The sequence below is a fragment of the Dasypus novemcinctus genome, chromosome 9, assembly GCF_030445035.2.
Source record: "Dasypus novemcinctus isolate mDasNov1 chromosome 9, mDasNov1.1.hap2, whole genome shotgun sequence".
NCBI lineage: Eukaryota > Metazoa > Chordata > Mammalia > Cingulata > Dasypodidae > Dasypus > Dasypus novemcinctus.
This window is the reverse complement of record NC_080681.1, coordinates 89,098,765-89,120,929: the sequence shown is the minus strand read 5'-3', so window position 1 is coordinate 89,120,929 and position 22,165 is coordinate 89,098,765. Positions and strand designations below refer to the sequence as shown.

At 44.6% G+C, this 22,165-nt stretch overlaps 1 protein-coding gene and 1 long non-coding RNA gene across 7 annotated transcripts in view; one reads left to right on the top strand and one right to left on the bottom strand.

The window, feature by feature from the left end:
• Nucleotides 1-7,015: 7,015 nt before the first annotated feature.
• On the bottom strand, nt 7,016-16,101 carry LOC139439682 (uncharacterized). Its single transcript, XR_011649682.1, has 3 exons — nt 15,942-16,101; nt 15,333-15,574; nt 7,016-7,362 (listed from the first exon to the last, which is right to left on the bottom strand). It is a non-coding gene; the product is annotated as an uncharacterized lncRNA (long non-coding RNA).
• Nucleotides 13,641-22,165, top strand: part of RNF220 (ring finger protein 220) — a 251,608-nt gene continuing 243,083 nt past the window's right edge. For 2 of the 6 annotated variants that reach the window (XM_058303722.2, XM_058303717.2), the window contains exons 1-3: nt 15,756-18,971; nt 20,012-20,064; nt 20,262-21,003. In XM_058303722.2, coding sequence (XP_058159705.1) covers nt 20,379-21,003 — 625 coding nt within the window. In that variant the 5' untranslated portion in view covers nt 15,756-18,971; nt 20,012-20,064; nt 20,262-20,378. Of the gene's footprint in view, nt 13,890-15,363; nt 18,972-20,011; nt 20,065-20,261; nt 21,004-22,165 lie in introns of those variants that run through there. The other 4 variants (XM_058303721.1, XM_058303716.1, XM_058303718.1 and 1 more) reach the window with 3 other exon arrangements.

Genomic DNA, 22,165 nt, shown 5'->3' with positions numbered 1-22,165 from the left:
CCGGCCCACGTGCAGTGCTGATGCGTGCAAGGAGTGCTGTGCCACACAGGGGTGTCCCCCACATAGGGGATCCCCACATACAAGGAGTGTGCCCCATAAGGAGAGCCACCCCCTGCGAAAAAAGTGCAGCCTGCCCAGGAGTGGCGCCACACACATGGAGAGCTGACGCAGCAAGATGACGCAACAAAAAGAGACACAGATTCCTGGGCCACTGACAAGAATCCAACTGGACACAGAAGAACACACAGTGAATGGACACAGAGAGCAGACAATGGGGGGGGAGAGAAAATTTTAAAAAAGAGAGAATACATTAGCAGAACCAGGTCAGCATCATCCACACTGTGCTTCCGTCACCACCCTCAGCATCCTGGAACTTCTTACATGGTTGAACTTCTGAGATCCGTTTTGTCTGTAACAATCACTTCGTGCTTTAGTTAACTTTTTATGAATATGTGCCATTATCTCTTCACTGTGGAAGTTCTTTATTTTTTTATCCACATATGATCAATTGTAAGATGCGTATTTCCCCACATTTAAACAGCTCTAAAATTGGGGTGCTTCTTATAATCCAGACTGTCTTTGATTTGATGAAATATAGTACTTTGTATCACTCCACACAGCTCAATATAATTTCTGACACAGAGTAAGCACTGAACAAATGTTTGCTTATTGATTGACTAATATGTAAATTATGAAGATGCCATGTAACTTGAATTATTACTTAAATGCAAATTTTTAACTTGACCTCTAGCATTTCTTCAAACTCTTAAGATTTATGTCTTTATAAATAAAATGTCAGATTACAAGAAAAGGAAATAAATAAGGAAAATGTCTTTACCTACTTTTATAATGATTTAAAAATGGATTTAATATTTAAAAGGCATTTCTTAATAACACCTACCTTATTTTTCTGGGTTTTTTTTTCTTCAAAAAGCCCCTGCAATATATGGCTATTACAATGATAGAGAAAGTATTTGGTTTATCTAAGATTCAACAACTACTCAATGTTTGGTTTCCTGGATTACAGTACTTGTTCTTTTCACTGGCTTGTGCTGTCCCATGGAAAGGCAGATGTATCAACTGCATTCTTAAATGCAGCCCAGTTTTGCAACGTCCTTCTTAAAACTGATTGCCATGAAGTGATTTCTAACTGCATATGTGCTGTTGCACTCATCTCTTCCTAGTCTTCAAAAGAGAGGAAAAGAAAAGATGCAGCAGAGCTGAAGTATAATTGCTTATTAGGTATCATTCAATAAGGGAGGCAGTAAAAAGTGAAACTACTATTATTGCATAGTAAAGAGTGCCTTATTTAGCTCTTGGGAAAGATCAGATGTTTACTGCTAACATGCAATTTTCACTCACTTTGAATGAATCGTCACAAAAGTCAACCCGTTTTCCAACTTATAACCTTTAAGTCATTCCCATGAAATATTTATATTCTTTTATATTACATGACTTCTCTGCACATTCCTTCATCTTGTCATTCCACTGTTTAATTTCTAGTCCAACTCTTGAAGTAATTTTCACTTCTACACATAGATTTCTCAGCTGTTCTTAGGTTATCCCTTTTTACCTTTTGCTTTAATTACAATGATATCTCATCTGATATTCATTTTAGCCAAGATTAACTTCCTTTTGTCCCTGAACATTTGATTTTTCTCTACTTTCAAGCTTGTTCTAAAGCCAGGTGTGTCCCACTGTGGAAATATCTATTTTCTATTTCCCTGAAGTTACTTCCCTGGAATTATATCTCTTGGGAAAAGAAGGGTGTCTTGCAATGATGCTCATTAGTCCAGAAAATAATAGGGTCTTATTTTACAAGTTGCAGTAAAGATCTTGGCAGTGGTGGTGGTCCTACGTTGTAGAGGAGGTATCATACTGCTGCCTTACAATCATTTCTCCCTTTTTACTCAAAATGTTTGCAAGCATCAGTGACCTCTTTTTATTTTTTTAAGATTTATTTCTTTCTCTCCCCTTCCCCCCTCCCCCGCCCCAGTTGTCTGTTCTCTGTGTCCATTTGCTGCGTGTTCTTCTTTATGTCCGCTTCTGTTGTTGTCAGCTGCACGGGAATCTGTGTTTCTTTTTGTTGCGTCATCTTGCTATGTCAGCTCTCCGTGTGTGTGGCGCCACTCCTGGGCAGGCTGCATTTTCTTTCGCACTGGGCGGCCCTCCTTATGGGGCACACTCCTTGCGTGTGGGGCTCCCCTACGCGGGGGACACCCCTGCGTGGCAGGGCACTCCTTGCACGCATCAGCACTGCGCATGGGCCAGCTCCACACGGGTCAAGGAGGCCCGGGGTTTGAACCGCGGACCTTCCTTGTGGTAGACGGGCGCCCCATCCACTGGGCCAAGTCCACTTCCCATCAGTGACCTCTTGGTCACGTCCAGATACTTCCCTCTTTGACTTATTTTAAAATCATCTATCTATCTGTCTGTCTGTCTGTCTGTCTGTCTGTCTATCTATCTATTTTACTTTAACTATAACGTTTTTTTTTAAGGAGCAAATTTTTTTATCCCTCCCACCCTTGTGACTTGTTTTTTTTTTTTTTGCATGCTCTCTACTCTCTGTGTCCTTTTGCTGTGTGTTCTTCTGTCTTTATTTAATTTCCCCCCCTCCCTCATGGCTTGCTTGCTGTCTGCTCTGTGTCCATTTGCTGCATGCTCCTCTGTGTTGTTGCTTGTCTCCCTCTTTTTGTTGGGTCACCTTGCTGAGTCAGTGCTCTGCGGTGCCTGTGGGCCCGGCGGCACTCTGCGACTTGCGGGTGAGCCTGCCTTCACAAGGAGGCTCTGGAACAGGGACCCAGGGCCTTCCATATGGTAGATGGGAGCCCAACTGATTGAGCCACAGCCGCTTCCCTTAACTATAACTTTTGAGCAGGTTTTTTAATCTGAGCTTCAGCTCTTTTATCCATAAAATAAGAATGTAAGTGCCTACCTGTCAGGATTTTTGTTAGAATTAAGTGACATCACTCAGTTTAAGGTACCTGACATTATATGTGTTTCATTTTATAGCTAACTTTTCATAAAACGTCATTTAGTACAGTATATCCCTTCTTTGTGCAGAACTTGGGAAGTTACTGTAATCCTTTGCCGTTCTCTTCTCCTAAATGTTCTTGCTCTGAAATCACTCAACTTTTCCCAATTCATGTGGGTTTCTAGTAAGCTGGCCATATCATTTATTTGGGCATTTGACAGTGAAAGTCAATTATTATGCTGGTGCAACAGGTGTAAACTGGGACTGTTCTAGACAAATTAGAATGTAACTTATCCATTAGCCCTCTCCTGGTTATAACAGACTGTTTCCCACCTTGAAATTATTTCTATGTTGCACTTTCCAGAACCTCACTGCTTCACTGACCTTCTCAATGAGTATAATATGTCACCACCACTATCAATAACTATGCTCAGAACTGCACATATTTATTTTCTAAGCCACCTTCCTTTACCAACTTCTCCGTTTCTATCCAAGGCTAGACCAAGCTTCAGAGTTTATCTTTGACTTTCCATATTCCTTCAGGTTTCATATCCAGTCAGTTGCCAGACTTTGTCAAGTCAATTCTATAAACATGTATTGAGCATTTACTTTGTGCCAAACACAAATAGAGTGAAGTACTGGGGATATAAAGAAAAACAACATACAATCTTGATATACAAAAAGCTCACATTTTAGAAGAAGCATAGGACATGTAAATGAATACTTTCAATACAGTATGTCAAGTGCAAAAGTAGAGGGAAAGACTTCTGTGTTGTAGTGATGTTAACAAGGTGTTTATCAGCTCTGCTTGTGTGGGTCAAGGAGGCCTTTGCAGCAGTAAGTATGAAGTGAAGTTGACCAGTAGCTCACTGAAGGATTGAATAAATAAATATTTTATTAGCTATTATTTGCTAGATACTGTGCTATGCACTAGGAATACACTGGTAAGCAAGACAAGTGTGGACACTACCCTCTTGGAGTTTCTGGACTTAGGAAAGGTGGACAATATAACATTGAGGAATGTTAACAAAGGAGGAAAATGTGGCATCACGTGACTCTAAAGGGAGAACTAACCAACTCTGTTTCCAATTCCAGAACTGTTATCCTGAAACCTGAAAATACGAATAGGAGTAGCTAGGTGAAGGGCAGAGTTTGCTAGGAGAAGGAAAGAGGGAAAGGTTCTGGTATGGAGAGAGCAAGGAGAAAGTATGATGTATTGAAGCACTGGGAAGAGCTCAGTGTAGCTGGAGAAGAGAGAGCAGTGGGGAAAGGGAGTATAGAATGAAGTTGGGAATACCGGCAGGGGTCAGAATAGGCACAACTTTATCCCAAGGTCAATGGGCAGTCATTAAGATTTGAGCATTGAAAATGATACAAACAGACCTTTTTAAAAGGAAACTGTTGTATTAGCTTAGACAAGAAATGATGGCAGTAGAAACGGAGAAAAGAGGATGGTTTTCAGAAATATTTGGGAAATATAATGACATAACTAGTAATTGATTTATGAGTGGTGAAGACAGAATGGTCAAGGATAACTTTCACATTTCTTTCTTGAGCCACTGGTTAACTGGTACTGCTATTTACTGTAGTAGAGAATACCAGAGAAAAAACAGATTTGGGAATGAAGATGATTAGCCCAGGTTAGGATCTGCTGAGCTTGAGGGGCCAGGGAAATGGACAGGTGGAGAGCTTTTGTAGACCAATGGGCATAGACTTGAGAGATTTAGACATATGGATGGTAATAAAGCCATAGGAGTGAAGCATTTATCTTAGGGAAAAGGTCAAAGTGGGAAGAGAAGTGTGCATTGGAATAGAACCCCAAAAAGCATTTAAGGGTCACTTAAAGGGAGATCTGTTAAAGATGACCAAGAGGGGGCAGCTAGAGAAGAAAGAAAAAAAATCAGAAAGTATAGTATCATAGACGTCAAGGGAAGAAAGCAGGAATGATCAAGCAAAATGAGATCTAAAGTCGATGACTTTACTGAGAACAGGTTTTGATGAATATCAGGGACAAAATCCAGGTTGTTTGGGTTGAGGAGTAAGTAGGAGGTGAGAAAATAGAGGCAGGGTATGTAGGCAACATTTCTACACATCTGTAAAGGAGAGAGGGAAGAGTGTATGCGATAGCTGGGGAAGGCTGAGGATGAGGGAATTTTTTTTTTTAATTGAGAGGTACTTGAGTGTGTTTAAATGCTGACTTGAAAGGAACCTTTAAAGAGGAAGAGGTTGGAAAGAGAAAAGAAAAGATCTAGTGCAAAAGCCACCAAGAAGTCATGGGCTTTAAAGCACAGATGGTGGGACCAGCCTCTAAAGAAACAACAAGGAAAGAGGGAATCAGGTGGGAAGTTGAAGTAATTTCCATCTGATGACTTTTGATCTTTCCGAAACAGGTGCTCAATAAGTGTTTATTGAATCAATGGATAAATAAATGCAAGTAGCACAAATCTGAAATCTGCACTCCTTATTTTCTCCCAGAAGCATTCTATTGTCTAAAAAGAGCTTGGGGATGATAGTGGAGATAAGCCAGACTGCACTTTGAAGAGGAAGAGAGATATTTCAAAATCAAACAATGAGGATGTTAAAATCCAGCACCAAATGGAAGTCAGCAGTGAAATTACTGCTAAATTAGATGGAGTGAAAGCCAAAGGGTTGGCTATTTGTTCTATATGGCTCTGTTCTGTTCTTTACATTTTTTTTCCCTATACGTGTTTTTAAATTTTTAAAAATATTATTTGATTTGTTTTAATAGGATTCATTATATTTTTTATTTTATTTTTAAAGAAGCCTTAGATTACATAAATGTTACATTGAATATATGAGGGATTCCCATATACCCTCCCTCATTTTTTAATTTTAAAGATGTTGTGTCAAGCCCTAGAATAATGTTAGGCCACAGGCTTACCTTCTGCATGGACAGCATGGGACTCTCACTCATTGAGCATTTATTACTTGCCAAGAATTGTACTGAGCACCTTTGATTTCATCTTCATACCAACTTTATGAGGTAAGCATATTAACACTACCTCCATTTGCAGGTTGGGGAAACTGAGCTTCAGAGAGGATAAATGTGACTAGTCTCTCAATCAGTAAGTGGTAGAAACAGGATTCAAACTCAGATCTGCCTCCAGAGTCTGTTCTTAACTGCAGTATTATATTTCCATCTTAAGTTTCAGCAACACTCAACATGGTAAATACTCTTCGGGAGATCGTTCCCTGACATGCCATGGGCATTATTCCTGAGATATTTTCCACTCTTCCATATTCAAATCTCATCTCTTTTAATGCTCTAATTAAATCTTAGATTTTGAAACACTTCGAGACACCGCAAACCACGATGGTCTCTCCTGCCTTTGGAAAACTACAGTAGTTTGCCTGTGTTATTCATTTGATACATTTTATTTGCATTGTAATTGATTTGAGTGTTATTTTACTTTTTCTTTGATAATATCTTGACACCATAAACCCACAATCTTCTTGGAGGATAGGAAATGCATTTTATTCCTTTTTTATTTTTCATCTTTTGCAGCTTTTTCCTAAGCCTTGCCATAGTATGTAGTCAGTAAATATTTGTTGCTAGATTTCTGGATAGGCAATCTCAGCATCTGTATTGGTTGGATATCTCTGGGAGCTGTCTGCAGCTATTTCAGAAAGTTTCTCGTTGATGTCAATCTGAAAAATGGATTTATTATTTCTACTGTGGCTTTATTTTTCTTTCTTGGATTCCTTTTGAAACAGAGTTGGAAAAGCAGGTTTTTTTATTTTGTAAAGTTTTTTTTGTTTGTTTGTTTTTAAGAGGTACTGGGGGTTGAACCTGGGACCTGTATGTGGGAAATGGGGGCTGAACCACTGAGCTATACTCACTCCCTATGAAGATTTTTTGAAGCTTACAAGTTCTCATTTTTATAAAAAGTCCAAATTGGTAAACCCTGGACTTCTCCTCCTCTGTTCTCCTCTTTCATAGTCTTATTCTAAACCTGCTTCCCTTAAAATGACTTTTATTGATTTTCACTCAATGAGAGTTATTCTTCAGAATGAGGATGGAGGGGTCAGAGAGAGAAATTTACCCTGTGTTACCTGTGGAATAGGTGTACCACTGTATCCAGTCTTGCTTTATTTGTTCTGTTTCCTGTATCCAGAAACCGGCACACTGGGGATCGTTAGGTCCTCTGTGTCCTGGTCGGAGCTTGAGTACAGTATACTAATAGATCAATTTATGTGTTCATTCATTCAGCAAACATTTATTGAGCAGGCATGTCCTAAGCATTGGAGATCCTAAGATGAATAAGACGTAGTCACCGCCCTCAATGACCTCCAGATGTCCATGAAGGCACCAGCCTGGTGGGGGTTGGGGTCAGGGACAGCTTCCTGACAAAGTAACTGAATAGCCTCTGTTAGGGAATACAAAGAGATTAAAGAGATCAGCCTTGTGAAAATAAATATAAACATGTAATCAAACTAGCCAATTAGAAAAACATTTAAGAGAAGACGAAGTCTTTCCCCAATATGTCCTATGTTTCTTTGCAATTTTTTCCAATTTCTTTGTCTCCAGTCTTATCCCTCTCCAGTCGGCATTTAAAATTACCTCCAGAATTATTTTTCTAAACCCTGACCTGATCATATCATTCCTATCTTGAGAATTTTTTAAAGGAGGTACCGGGGATGGGAATGAACCCAGGACCTTGCATGTGGGAGGCAGGGGCTCAACCACTGGAGCTACAGCCACTCCGTGAGAATTTTTAATGGTTACTCACTCACTCATTCTACATACTTATCAAGTACCTACTGTGATGTTTCAGGCATGTGTTAAGTGTTTGCAATGACATGGTGAGACTGATAGCTCCTCCTTTCAAGAAGTTTGTAGTCTAGACCAGAGATAGACAAGTAAGCAGTCAGTTTCAGTAGAGTTCTTTTTTGTTTGTTTTTTTTAATTAGAGAAGTTGTGGGTTTACAGAACAATCATGCATAAAATGCAGGATTCCCATATATCACCCTATTATTAATACCTTGCAATTGTATAATAATTTTGTTACAATTGATTAAAGCACATTTTTGTAATTGTATTATTAACTGTAGTCCCTGGTTTAACGTAGAGTTCATTGTCATTGTAGTGCAAGTCCATGATGTTTCAAAAAAAAATGTATTCTATTACACAAATACAATTTAACACTTCCCCCTTTTAACCACTTTCAGATAAATATTCTAGTACTGTTAATTAGGTCCACAAAGTTGTGTTACCATCACCGCCAACCATTATGATAACATTTCCATCCTTCCAAATAGGAACTCTACATTTTCAGCCTTAACTCTCTATTCCCTCTCCCCACCTTGTCCCCTGTTAACTTACTCAGTAGAGTTTTGATACCAGCTTCAACAGGATTCTGTGAGTATATAGAGGAGCACCTTGCCTTGTCTTAGGAAACCAGACATTGCTTCCTGAATCTTATCTTAGAATTTAAATTCATTCAGTTCAACAGATACCCGTCATTTCCTGTGTTAAGTACTGTGCAAAATGATTAAGATGGAATTCTGCTTTTCAAGCAGATCAGAGTCTAGTGGAGGGGAAACACTGGGCTCCTGTCTACCCTATAGGAGGTCCAGGGTTTGATGCCCAGGGCCTCCTGGTAAAGGCAAGCTGGCCCATGCGGTGAGCTGGCCCATGCAGGAGTGCAGCCCTGCGTGGGAATGTCGTCCCGCATGGGAAAGTTGCCCCGCACAGGAGTGCCAGCTGACATGGAGAGCTGGTACAGCAAGATGACACAACAAGAGACACAGAGGAGAGAAAATAAGAAGATGTAGCAGAACAGGGGAGCTGAGGAGGCACAAGAGAATAATAGCCTCTCTGCCACTCCAGAAGGTCCCAGGATCAGTTCCCGGAGCTGCCTAACGAGAATACAAGCAGACACAGAAGAACACACAGTGAATGAACACAGAGAGAGCAGACAACGGGGTAACGGAATGGGGCAGGGGGGAGAAATAAATAAAATAAAATAAAACAAAATAAAATAAAATAAAAAGATTCCAACTTAAAAAAAAAAAAAAGGCTAGTGGAGGAATCTGAAAACCTAACAGATAACTCCAACTCCAGCACAATATGGTAAGTAGAGAGATGAAACCATGGAACGCTATGGCAGTAGGGTTGAAGGAAAAGAGAGGGTTGGCAAGCAGGGAGGTTTCCTGGAACGGACCTTGGCTAGGCAAAGTCTTGAAGTACAAATAGGAGTTAGCCAGACATTGAAAGTGTCCAATCCTTAATGTGATGAGACATTCACAGTCCACGGACTCCCTCTCCAATCCACCCTTGTATCATCTAACCTTTGTTTTAAAATTAGGAACCAGTGTCTTAATGATATTCAGTGTCCTATATGGGATATGAGAAATTACAGGGTAAATGTGGTGCATCTTTCTGGAGCATCAATTTTTACCAGAAGATAAGAATTTAAAACACTGTATTCTGCTAAGGCACAATATGTTTGTGGAGCTGAAGGCAAATTTTTCAGATTTTCAAGATAAAGCAGGATATTTAAACTTCATGGTAATGGAGGGCCATTTCGGGCTTGCCCTTAAGATACTACCCACCACCACCACCCCTTCCTTATGGAAAAGTTTGAGAAGCACTATCCGAATGTGCCAAGAACTGTCATGTCCTTTGCATCTGATATTCCCTCATCCTGGTGTGTTCTTCTCACTTTTCTCTCTTGGTAAACTCTACTTCTCCTCCAAAATTCAGCTTAAGTGTTAGCCCATACAATAGCCACTTTTAACGCAGCTTAAATGTCATCCCACATAATGGTTATTTTTTGAACACCCACTTATGTCCCTGGCTCCTTCCCTAACAGCTCCAGGCAGAGCTAGATACTTTTCTTCTTTTGTGTTCCCACCTTACTTGGCTCTGAATTTCTATTACAGCACTGCTCACATTGTACCTTGCCTGTCTTTGCTGCTGGACTGTAAGCTCCTGAAGGGCAGGAACTTTTTTTTTAATGTTATCTTTGTACCTTTAGTGATGACACTTGGTAGACAATAAATGTCAACTGCATGAACTCAAGGCTCATTCCTTACTCTACATCACTTCCTACTCTGATATAAAGTGATATTTCTCATCGTCAGGGAATGTGTGTCCCACAAAAGTATATTTTCCAGCCAGTGGAAATTTACTTTCTAAAGTATCAAAATCTACTTTTCTGATTCAAATCATTTTGGTAGGTAATTTTTTTTCTAAATCTTTACACACTTTCTCACTCCCACACATAAAATGTACTGAGCATAATGTGGCTTTCCTTGATGATGAATTACTGAAAACATTAGGGTGATTCTGGGTTGGAATTTGTGACATCTTCTGGGGCCACTGAAGGGATAGAGTTTTTGCCTCCATACTAAATAACCTCATCCTGTTGCGGTTTTTGAGTTCTTGTGCTGCTTCTTGCAGTTTAGCTGCCTCTTCTTGCTGATGTCAATGGGCTTTCTCTAATGATACTCCCCTTTGCTGCTTTTATAGACTTTTTAATAGATATCAAAATGGCTAAGCTAACATGTTCATTGAAAAACGGACAGGAGTGTATAAAGTAAAAAGTAAAGCCCTCCCTTCATTCTTTCCCTCCACAACACCCCGACATCCCCACTCCCACTCCTCAGCTATTACCATTGTTAGCAGTTTATGTATATCCCTATAGGCCTTTTCCTGCCAAAGGGTGTGTATGCACATGTATATACAAATATCAAATCATATTATGCATACTGTGATATGATGTGCTTTTCTTGCCACTTAGCAAGATAGGATAGGCATCCTTCCATGTCAGTACATACAAGTCTATCTCATTCTTTTTAATGGTTGCCCCCTTTTAATTTGACAGTCTTAATCAGCTGTGAATGGGAAAACCAAATAATCAAGCTCATTAGAATTGTACCCAAGAAAGAAGAAATCAGTTCTGATTGAAGGCTTGAGGAATTCTCCTAGGAGTAAAATGTGTTAACTTTAGTGCACGGACTTTGTAATGTTTATTTTGGCTACTCTGGGACCCTTTTTGCTTGTTTCCTGGTTCATTGTATTTTGGATAGCTGATGTTGCTGGACACATGACCCTTGAATTGGCCAGGTGTTATATAATCAGCTTCACATTATGTAATTTTGCTCTTGTTTGGTGGATTTTGTGCATTTATTGATGTTTCATTACAGATGGTGACTGTGTCTTCCAGTTCCTAAGTCCACTAAGTGTCAACCATATATTGCATAAGGTAGCAGTTAAAAATATTTGACTTGATGATTGACACAGCGCTTCTTATCTACATCATCTACTGTGAATATATGCACTGGATTTATGGGAACTCTATAAACTGATCTGAAGAAGCCTTTTACTACTAATGACCATTAAGGTACTGACAGCATCTTGTCCTATAAATAATAAAAACCTATTTAGAATTTATATAGAGTCTTCCTTCTGCCTTCATCTACCATAGTTACTAACTATATCCTGTTGATTCTACCTTTTAGATCTTACTGTAATCTGTTCCTGCCTCTCCATTCCCACTGCCCCAGTACCTTGGTTCAGGCCCTACTATATCTCTACTGAATAACCTATAATAGTTATCTTAATTGGTCTCCCTGCCCCTTGTCTAACCTCTATCTTGCCCACCCATCAACTAGAACTCTTTTTAAAACAGAAATCCTACCTTGTCACACCTCTGAAACAAACAAAACAAAACAAAAACCCTCCAAGGGTTTCTCATCACCTACTTTCCTTAACTGGGTATACAAAGCCGTTTCTGATTCTGCCACCTTCTCCTGTCCATCTCTTGCTATTCAATACCTCATACTTAAATTTCTAAGGAAATCAAATGCTTTGCATTTCCTTCAACACAACACCCAAGAGAGTTCTCCATACAGGCTTGTTAAATGCATGAATGAAACACTCTCTTATAGTTAGGGTGAGCATTCAACCTCCTTGGCCCAGGACATTCCCCGTTCACATCTGTCATTCAAGTGCTATTATTAATAGTGTCCCCGTTTACTATCAACTGCATCTCAGGTCAATAAATTATATGGTCACCCTAATTATAGCAGTCATCCAATTGGCTTCTAACTCTTTCTTTGTCTCCTCTACTGGATGGTGAGTTCTTTGAGGGCAGGACTCTTGCTTTGTTCATTTCGTTTTTGTTTAGTTTATTTTTATATCCCCATTTATTCATTCAACAAACGGGTTGCATTTTTAGGTGCTAAAGGTATAACGCTGAATAAAACAAGCATGTTTCCTGCCCTCGTGAAGTTTACCATCCAGCAGGAAAGAACAATCTAGTGGGAAGAATAGTACCTAACACGATAAATGCTAGTGTATGTATGAATGAATAAGCATGAATAAGGTACTTAAAGACTCAGAGTTCCCTAAACAAACAACCTTAATCCCATAAATATAGAGACAGAAACAGTCATAAACATAAATAAAAATTAAAATAATAATTAATTTACTTAAATAATTGCTATTCGAAAATATTAAATGCAAACAACACACATATACCTAAGCACACATAATATCTCGAGCTGCCTTAATATTAAATGTAAGAAAAAGAGATCGTGAAATAATAGCAGGAATGGAACTTTGAGAATTCTGTGCTTTTGATAATCTATAATCATATGTGGTTCTTCACAGGGTGGATTATCAGTATGGTGCTTCCTCCTCTCCCCATCCCTCTGCCCCCAGATGCCTTTCCCTCTGCCCCCAGATGAGAGATTGGAGGTTTCAGAGACTGAGCCACAAAACAAAGGAATGACTTGTTGAACCAGAATTAGATTTTGGTTGCTCTTTGCTTTCAAGCCTGGGACTACCTGCTATTCTAGACATGTCACTTGTTAACTATGTCCCCACTGGCAAATCATATAAACTCTCTCAACCTCCGTTTCCACTTTGATAAAATAGTGATGATATTATCTGCAGCATTAATCTAAGAATTAAATGGGATTATGTAAAGACATTTAGTCCCATCCACTACCTGGCCCCTAGAAGGGTTGGGGAATATTAGTTCTCTATCCATTTCCCTTATTCATCTTTCTGCACTTGCTGAATTAAAGGATCATATAAAAGGATTGGGGGGAAAAAAGAACTGTAATATAAACATGGATAAAAATTTAAATGTGCAAATCTGGTGCTAACCTAGTCCCTCTCAGTTCCTCTAAAAATTAAAGTTGTATTCATATCCACTTACTATTTTGTTATGGTAAGGCAAGACCCAGAGAAAGATTAGACGAACAAGGCAGCAGGTGAGATTTTTCTGGAAAAAGCCCGAGTTCATGCGGAAGCCAGGATTTAGGGATCAGTTAGCAGCAATGACTATCAGTCTTTTTAAAGATTTACCCCTTTACTCTTGGTCACTTTTGGTTCGAATAAGGAAGAACATCAAGCCACTCCCTGAGATCTTTCAGGCGAAGAAACGCGAACGAAGCAAAAGCTCTCTTCAGTTTCCACACCGTCTCGCACCCCGGAGACTCGCGGGCCCCTTCCCGAGGGCCGACAGGTCTCTTCTCCAGGCGTGTCCTGGGTCTGGACTCCATTTCCCAGAGTCCCTTAGTGCCCTAATGTATTCCGTGCTCAGAGTGCCTGTGTGTGTGTGAGTGTGAGAGAATGTGTGTGTGCGTGTGCGTGTGGCTCCGGGTCCCTGGGAGCGTGGAGGCTCATTCACTGATTAGAGCCAGCGCTGAGAGGCAGCACTGCTCCTTCTCTCACACCAACCGAGTCTCTTGATCTGTACATGCAATCCCAGGCAGCTCGCGCACACACACCCGGGGCCAGCCGCCTGCTGCCGCTGCCGCCGCCGCCGCCACTGCCGCCGCCGGCCCTGCGCACCCGGGACTTTCCATGCACCACACTCTCCGCCTTCTTCCCTCTGAGTCCTGAAAAGTGCGACCGTTCTCCCAAGGAATTTCCACGGCAAGTATGGAGAGCAGAAAGGGGTGTGGATGTGTGTGCGTACACAAGAGGGGTGGGCGTGGAGGGCGGCCCGGTTGCTCAGGAACGCCGCGAACTTTCCGGGTCCGTTTCCCTGGGATTCGGGCGGCTCCCTCAGGACAGGGGCAGGGGCTGGGACCAGACTGGCGCGCCTTAGGTCATCGCGACGGAACCTCTCGGCAACTGTGCCCTGCGCACTCAGTGCGCTCCTCGCTCAAACTTTCCGTCTTGAGTTTTCCTTAATGTGTTTTATTGGGGGGGGGGAGGGGGGTGCGAGGGGGAGGGACCAGACGCGGGAATTGGGCAACTGGGAGGGTGAGGGGGCAGCCAGGGAAGGGAGCCGGACTGCTTTTCTCCATCTTTTAATAAGTCCCCTTCGCACTTTGTTTGGGTCGGTCGCGAGCATGCCCTCCCGCCGGGCGCCCCTGCGTACCCCGCGGTGATTTCCGCCGGGGCTCGGGCCGGGTGGTACTCGGTGGGGAGCCCGAGGCGGCGGGCGGGATGGGGAAGGGGCAGCCAGAAAGAGAAAGGACCCCGACCGCCCCCGCACCGCACACAGCCAGCTCGGTGGGGTACCCAGGAAAAGGAAAAGGCTGGGGAACCTTGGGCGCGCTGGGTAATCGGGCTTACTTTTCCTCGCGGGGGCGGGCGCGGCGGGTGTGGAGGGCGGTGGGGGTGAGGGCGGGGAGCCGCAGCGGACGAGGAGGAGGCAGGTGCTGGCAGAGAGGTGGACCTTGCTAAATGCCACCGGTAAACTCCCCGCTCCCCTCGGCTGGACGAGCCCGGCCTTAGCAAAGCCCGTCTCGTGGGGGTCTCCCGGGATTTTCCTGGTCGGGACTCCCTCTTCCCAGTGGGTCAGTGAAGCGGGGCGGGAGGACGATCGCGTAGCCTGCGGCGCCTTGCTCTTTTTGTATAGTTTTATTTTTATCTTAGACCTGCCTTAAACTGAGTCACAATTTCTCTTCCTCCGACTTGAGAACAAAACTTTTCAGCGAGCACGCCGGTTGCAGCGGTCCTGCGGCCGCGGCGCTCGCCAGCCCCGGCCCCGCGCCCCTCTGCGCCCGGAGCCCGGCCCCGCTGCCGCGCTCCGGAGCCTCCCGCCCCCGCCCCCCTTCGTCCCCAACGCCGGACTTTCCAGGGCTCGGCCTGGGCGTTTCGCCTTTGTGCTTTGTAAGGCAAAGCCTTTTCTTCCAGGGCAGAACAAACTTGGGCGGAGAGCTTCCGTGTGGCCCCCAAGGCGAGGCCGCCCACGGTGGCGAGGCCCTCCGAGGGCATGGCGCGTCTGTCCCCCGCTCCGGGAGCCCCTCCGAGGGCTCGAGGCCGGCGTGGACCCTGGCTGGCGAGGGCGCGCGGGAGCTGGGGGCAGCGGGGGCTCGGGCGGTGGGGAGGTGGAGGAAGAACTCTCGCTTCGCGTTAGGAACTCACCGCTTTCTCGGGCCCTGGCCGCCGCTCCTGCACAAGGCGAGGGGCCGGGCCCGGGGCCGGGCGGGCGTCGCCATGGGTGGGTGCATCGGAGCCGGGCGCTGCGTGGACCCGCTCGGACCTGCGGGATCTCTGGCCTGCGCCACCTCCTTTCCCCCCGAGCGGCGGCGAGGGAAGCCTCGGGCACTGTCTGCCCACGATGCCCACCAGTCACTTCTTGTCTCTCGGCTCCGCTTCGGACGCGGCTGGAGGGGCAGAGGGGAGCGAAAGGGAAAATAAAGAGTGAAAAGGGCGGGCAGTGAGGAAGCGACGAGTCGCCTGGAGGCCGCTGAGCGAGCAGGGGTCCCGCGCCTGGGCCGGCCTCCTCCCCTGCGGGCTCCGCGGCTCTCCTGCGAAGGAGAACGAGCAGAGGCGCGAAGGCAGAAAGAGCGTCGAGGAAAAACGATTCCGGGTCTTCCGTTTCGAATCATCTTGGCCCGGAGAAGCCGGGGAAAACTGTGGCGTGAGTCCGCTCGCTGCTCTCCGGGGCGAGGTGGGGAAAGGCCGAGGACAGGGCGGTGCCGCGCCACCAGCGACCGACGGGGCCGGCGCCGAGCGAGCGGGGACACACACCTGTTCTGCGAGCCGCGCAGGGTGCGGCGGCCCGGCGGTCGCCGCGCGGGCTGCAGAGCCCTCCCTCCCGCACCCCAGGCCTGCGGTTCCGGAGCCGAGAGGGCCTAGCGGCCAGGGCCCGCCGGCATTTGCTGGAGAGCTCGAGCTGAGGAGCCGGGCGGCTGCCCTCCGAAGCGGGGGTGCGCGGCCGCGGGACCTTGGTGACCTGCGCGGGGCGGGGCCGTTCGGGATGTTGGACTTTGGGCGAAGGCAGGCGGCTCCGAGCCCCTGCCCCGCGGGTCGTTCCCGGCTTCGAGCCAGGTCCCCTTGCACTTGTCTGCTCTTTCCCGGTGGGCGCCTTGGGTCCCCAAAGTTCCAAGTAGATGGTTTGGTGCGGCGATTGTTGGTAGCGAAAGTATTCTTTGTGCAGAGGCCACCGAGAGCGGGAGAGACAGGTCAGGCCAAGGCGTGAGGGGCTTGGCTCTGCGTTGGCCCCAAGTTTATGGAGGTTTCGCCTTTGCCTCTTCTTGCCCCGTGTTTCCTGAAAGAGTTGGTTTCTCCGGTCGAGACTTTCTGCCTGAATTCTGCGCTCGCTCGCGGAGCCTGCGTCCCAGCGGCCACACATTCTGGAACCGACGGGCTGTCGCGGATTCGCACCCGTTGGCCAAGCCGGGCCAGGGTCCCGGTCCAAATGTGGGAACGAGACCCCGTCACATCTGAACCGCAGACCACCCCCACCCCCAGCCCCAGCCCGGGAAGCGTGTTAGCCTTTACGTTCCCTGAGCTCTTGCATACGGTGGTAAAATTTCTGTTGGAGCGGCGTTTCCAAGTTCCCCCTGGGCATTTGGTGTGCGGGAATTCTCTTCAAGCGAAGAAGTCTGTGAACTTAAAATATATACATATGTCTATAGCTTGCTTTCCTCACAACCCCATTTCCCATTGTTCTTCGCTTTTTAAGTTGCCTGTTAATTTTTTAAAAGTTTATTATGCAAAGGCAAATATCGTTTTATTTGTTCTGTTATTTTGATTCCTGGCTTTTGGAAACGGTTCAGAGACCACAAAAATGTCACCTGTTGTAATAAGCAGAGGAGTGTTGTGTGTGCGTTTTAATTGCCTGCAGAGTCGTAGTTTGGTGGGCGCCCTGAGCTCGGGCTCCGGGAAAGAGCGCTTTGCAGCTTTCTTTGTGGCAGTCATTTGCAAGTAGGTTTCGTTCCCAGCAGCAGCCGCAGCAGCAGCACCGCTTCCTCCTACGCCAGTCCTGGACGTGGGTCAGGAAGCCCAGACCCTAGGCAGGGGTGGGCAGAGACTAGGGTGGGGGGTTGCCCACTCGTTGAGACTTTCCGGGTTTCGGTCTTTCTCTGTGGAAGTGGCTGGTTCGCGCGGAAGAGCGCGGAGCACTGCGTAAACAGCCCAGCCTCAGACATTTTCACGTTTCAAACGCCGGCTTCTTCGTTTCATTTGTCTTGGTTCTGGCATGTTTAACCAACGCAATTAGTAAGCTCACTAATTATTCAGTTAGCTGGCGTTTTGTAATCACTTTAAAAACCAAGGTCGGGCGTGTGATTTAACAAACAAACAAACTCCCACACATACAGAACTGAAGCAAACCCATCACGTCAAGGATTTGAAATTTTTAAAACTCAATATTTGTTGGTCCCTCCGTCCAACCTCACTGCCTGCCAGACAATTTATTTAGCTTCGTGGATTGATCCCTCCTCCTTGTTTAGTTAATTCAACAAAGACTTTTTGCAATCTGTTTGGAGTTTGTCTGATGCCGTGGAAAAGTAGCTGATGATTTATTTGGTTGCTTTTCGATTTCTGTCTTCAGCCCTTCTTTCTCCTCCTTTCAGCGGGGATGTCAGCTGTTATTACTTCCTATTGATCCCTTTGCAAAGTGAGAAGTGAACTAAAATTAATGTCAATTCCACTGCTCGGATCAATAGCTGGAGTTATTTTAATCTGGATTTGCACGAAGTGCTAAATTAAAAAAATCAGCATAGAGGCAGAAAAGTAACAGTTACTTACTTTCCCTCTGCCTGGTTCTTTACAGTCACCCAAATGCTCTACAAGCTGATTATCTTACAATCCATATTTTTTTAATTAAGAGGGTCAGTTAGTTTTCTTATTTTGGGTTCTGTGTTTAAACCCATGACATTTTGACATTGGGAGTGTATTAACTATAGATTTTCATAATGACTGTGGTCTGCGGAAGCCTCGTCTATATGTATTGTTAATGTGAGGAGGACAAGAGAGAATAGGGAAAAGAAAAAAGCACCCCCACCCACCCTTGAGACCAACGCCCACACAGGGAAGTAAAAGAGATGTGGCCTGGAAAAATATTGTTGATTTATTTTCAGCGTAATGAAGTTTTCAAATGAATAGCTCGGTTTGAGTGATTCACCGTGTTCTGTTGGAGTGTCCGGTCCTGTCGCCAGATCACTAATTTATGGACACCATTTAACATAATGAGGTGATCGAGGAAGTAAAAATAGAAAGCAAATCCTCTGGGTGATGGTTATTGGGGAGGGGGCATTCCTCCTCCCCACCCATCCAGTGTATTGTGTTGCCCTCTCTCCAGCTGGCCTGATATGATATTGCTTGTTGATAGACACATAGTTGTTTCTGCTGGTGAAGTGCTACTTAGCACCCTTGGAACTGCACTAGGTCTACTTTCAGAGTGACCATTAATCTGACTTGGAAACAGCCAAGAACAGGATTCCCAGACTTGTCAGGGCTAACTGGCCGCCCTTGGCAGATCATTCCCTGCACTGCTATAACTTGACAGGAAAGTTATTTAAAATTTGGAAGAGAGAAAAATCCGTTAATGTGAGATCCATAATCTGGTAATTTAGCAATGATGTCTATAAGGAAAGGTGCCAAATGAGGAAGCAGTCTGATGGTGTCCACTCATCTTCCCAATTAATAATAGTCATTGGCATGCCTGCTACAGGATGGGAGAAGGAAATACTCTCTTTGCACTGCATTAAAGCCAGGAGGATTCACCTACACTTTCTTTATTTGAGGGAATACCAAAGATACTCCATTAAATAGGTGGGTTTATTTTTTTTGGGGGGGGGTGTAAATTTTATTCAGATATGACTCTCAACTTAAAGGTTATAATTTGTGGCAGATGGTGATTTTTGGTTACCCGTTGAATTTCATTAAGCTTCTATTAATATTTTTGAAGCTAGTAAGTCATCTTCTATTATCCTGGCTTTTGATGTATAGCTCTCTTCCCAACCCCCGACTCAACATAAATTTTGAAACAGCATCAGTGGCTATGAAAACATACCACCTCAATTAAAAAGGGGAATTGGAAGAAGTCTCTCTGAACTCCAGTTTGTTCCTGGGCCTTTACTGGACATGAACTCTGACTGGGCCAATAAGCAGAGAAAAATAAGTCAGAAATTTTGTTAACATTTTACTCTATATGTTAATGGCAAATTCAAGGCAGTTTACAAATCTACTTAAAAGTGACTGCATTAGTAACTAAAATTACCAATCCGTTCTTTGCTGCCCCTGGAAGACTGTCGCTTCTAGAGAGCATATGCCAAAGGCACCCATTACGTTTTAAATATTGTCAGAGACGCCAGGCATTTTATTGATGAAGGTTTTGTTCTTCTCAGAAAGGAGAAATAGAAAGTCTGTGTGATTAGAGAGGGGTGTGCACCAAAAATAACACTGTTGTTTCAAATAGTACTTCTTCCTGGAAGCAATCTTAAAGTATACATGGAGATGTGTATTTATTATGTGCCAATGATTTATGCACATGTACAATTTATACCAACTAATATGTACAGATGACTGTGGCCGAGATATGCTTAATTTAGAGATTCCATATCAAGGCATTGTAAGGGGAGAGGAAGAGAGGATGTGTTTGTGTGGGCGGCGGATGGGGGGGGGGATCAAATAGGTATAACATGGTGTCTGTTTGAACATCAGGCCTCCCAAGAGTGGGGTATCAAGTTGGAAGCCCTTTAAAATATAGACCCCACCTAATCTACTGGGTGACTTGGCCTTCCAAAGCTCATTTGCTCAGGGAATATTGTATTTGGAGGTTTTATGATTTTTTTTTTCTTTGCTGGGCTCAGGCGCATTTCACCCGGAACGTGTAGGGACCAAAGTCAGCTACGCGTACATCACAGTAAGTTGTCTATTGATTTTCCTGAATGAAAATGGTCTGATGCTGCTGCCCACTGGCTCCTAAAGCCTGTGGTGTCTCTTGCCCAAGCATCTGTAAGCCAGAAGGATGGAGTTTCGATCACTTGGGGATTCCCTTTTTTTTTTTTCCCTCTCCCTGACTCTCCTCCCCCCTCCTTTTTCTCTTTGCTGTTTCCGCAGGTCTTAGAAGGGGATGATTCCCCAGTAATATTCCCTGCCCTGATCCAAGGTGCTGCTTGTCCTCCCTCCCAGGGAAGACTGCTTCTTGTGTGACGCCGGCCATAGAAAGAGACCCCGATGGACTTACACCGGGCAGCCTTCAAGATGGAGAACTCATCCTACCTTCCCAACCCTCTGGCATCCCCAGCCTTGATGGTCCTCGCGTCCACAGCTGAGGCCAGCCGTGATGCTTCCATTCCTTGTCAGCAGCCACGACCCTTCGGTGTACCTGTCTCAGTAGACAAGGATGTGCATATCCCGTTCACCAACGGTTCCTACACCTTTGCCTCTATGTACCACCGGCAAGGTGGGGTGCCAGGCACTTTTGCCAATCGTGATTTCCCCCCTTCTTTACTGCACCTCCACCCTCAGTTTGCTCCCCCAAATCTAGATTGCACCCCAATTAGTATGCTGAATCATAGTGGTGTGGGGGCTTTCCGTCCCTTTGCTTCCACTGAGGACCGGGAGAGCTATCAGTCAGCCTTTACTCCGGCCAAGAGACTTAAGAACTGCCATGACACAGAGTCTCCCCACTTGCGCTTCTCAGATGCAGATGGCAAGGAATATGACTTTGGAACACAGCTGCCATCTAGCTCCCCTGGTTCACTTAAGGTTGACGACACTGGGAAGAAGATTTTTGCTGTCTCTGGCCTCATTTCTGATCGGGAAGCCTCTTCGAGCCCAGAGGATCGGAATGACAGATGTAAGTACTTTGGTGCAAGCCTTTCCCTATCCCCAGTAAGCCCTGCCTCACAGTGGTGTTCAACAGGTCAGTGGCATTTTTCATGCTTCTCCTAACAGGAAGGGCCAGCTACTTTCCTTTGAATCGTGGTGGAGCGCTAACTTTTGCTTGTCTCTCCTCAGTGAGCATTGACAGTTCTTCTAGAAAAGGTTTTTCTTGCTCTGAGGCAAGTTGGTCTCAGCACTGCCTTTCTCTCCACGGGTATGGTTGGCTTACTCTCTGGAGACTCTGGAGTGAAGAGGGCTGCCATGTATGTATTTAAGTGAATGTCATTTCATTAGAAAGTGTAGGTTTCTAGAGAATTTTCAGGGGCTGGAAGAAACTTGTCTGTCCTGCCTCTCTTTGCTGTCCTCATTAAGTTTCTCTTATCTCGGTATTATTATTTTTTAGCTTTTCCATTGTATCGCATCCAGCAGACTCCACGTGATTTTATTTTCACAACTCTCAGCCTTTGCCCACATGAAGCTATTTTTCAGAGAAGGACAAAGGTGTCGTCAATCATCATAAAGCATTCCAAATAGCTGTGTTTTCCTTGTGATTGCAAGGCTAGAAAGCTGACTTCTCTTGGGATTTAACAGGTTTGCTGGATGCTTATCCCAGGGCTCACTTTTAGGACTAGACATGGTTGATCTGTGTGACTGCTCCATATTTGATGTTCACAACTATTATTAATTTCTGCTTATGGACCAGCTTTCCTCATGTTCTGCAAGTGCCTTATTGGGCCATGGCTACACCCACTAATAGTTGGAACTAAGCCTTTATGTGGAACTTGTAGGCTAGGAGTGCTGAACCCTGCAATCTTCTCCTCCAATATTATCAGAAAATAATTGTATTCTTGAAGCTTTTGGGCTGCGGGTAGACAGAGCAGTTTTCTTCAAGCCTGATGAGAATTTATGAACTGAGGGTGTTTTTTCCAGCCAACCCTTTGTTCTAAGATTTGCTTCATTTTATTTTCTTAAGATAACTACATCTGAGATTTGCTTTCCCCTCTTCTCTATTTTTTTGTGCCCCTGTCTTCTCTATAACCACCAACATGAATGCCATTTTTTTTTCTCTTCTCTTTATGATGCCGAGGAGAGTAATAGAGACATTGTAGCTCTCTCCCCTGTCGGCACTGCTTCCT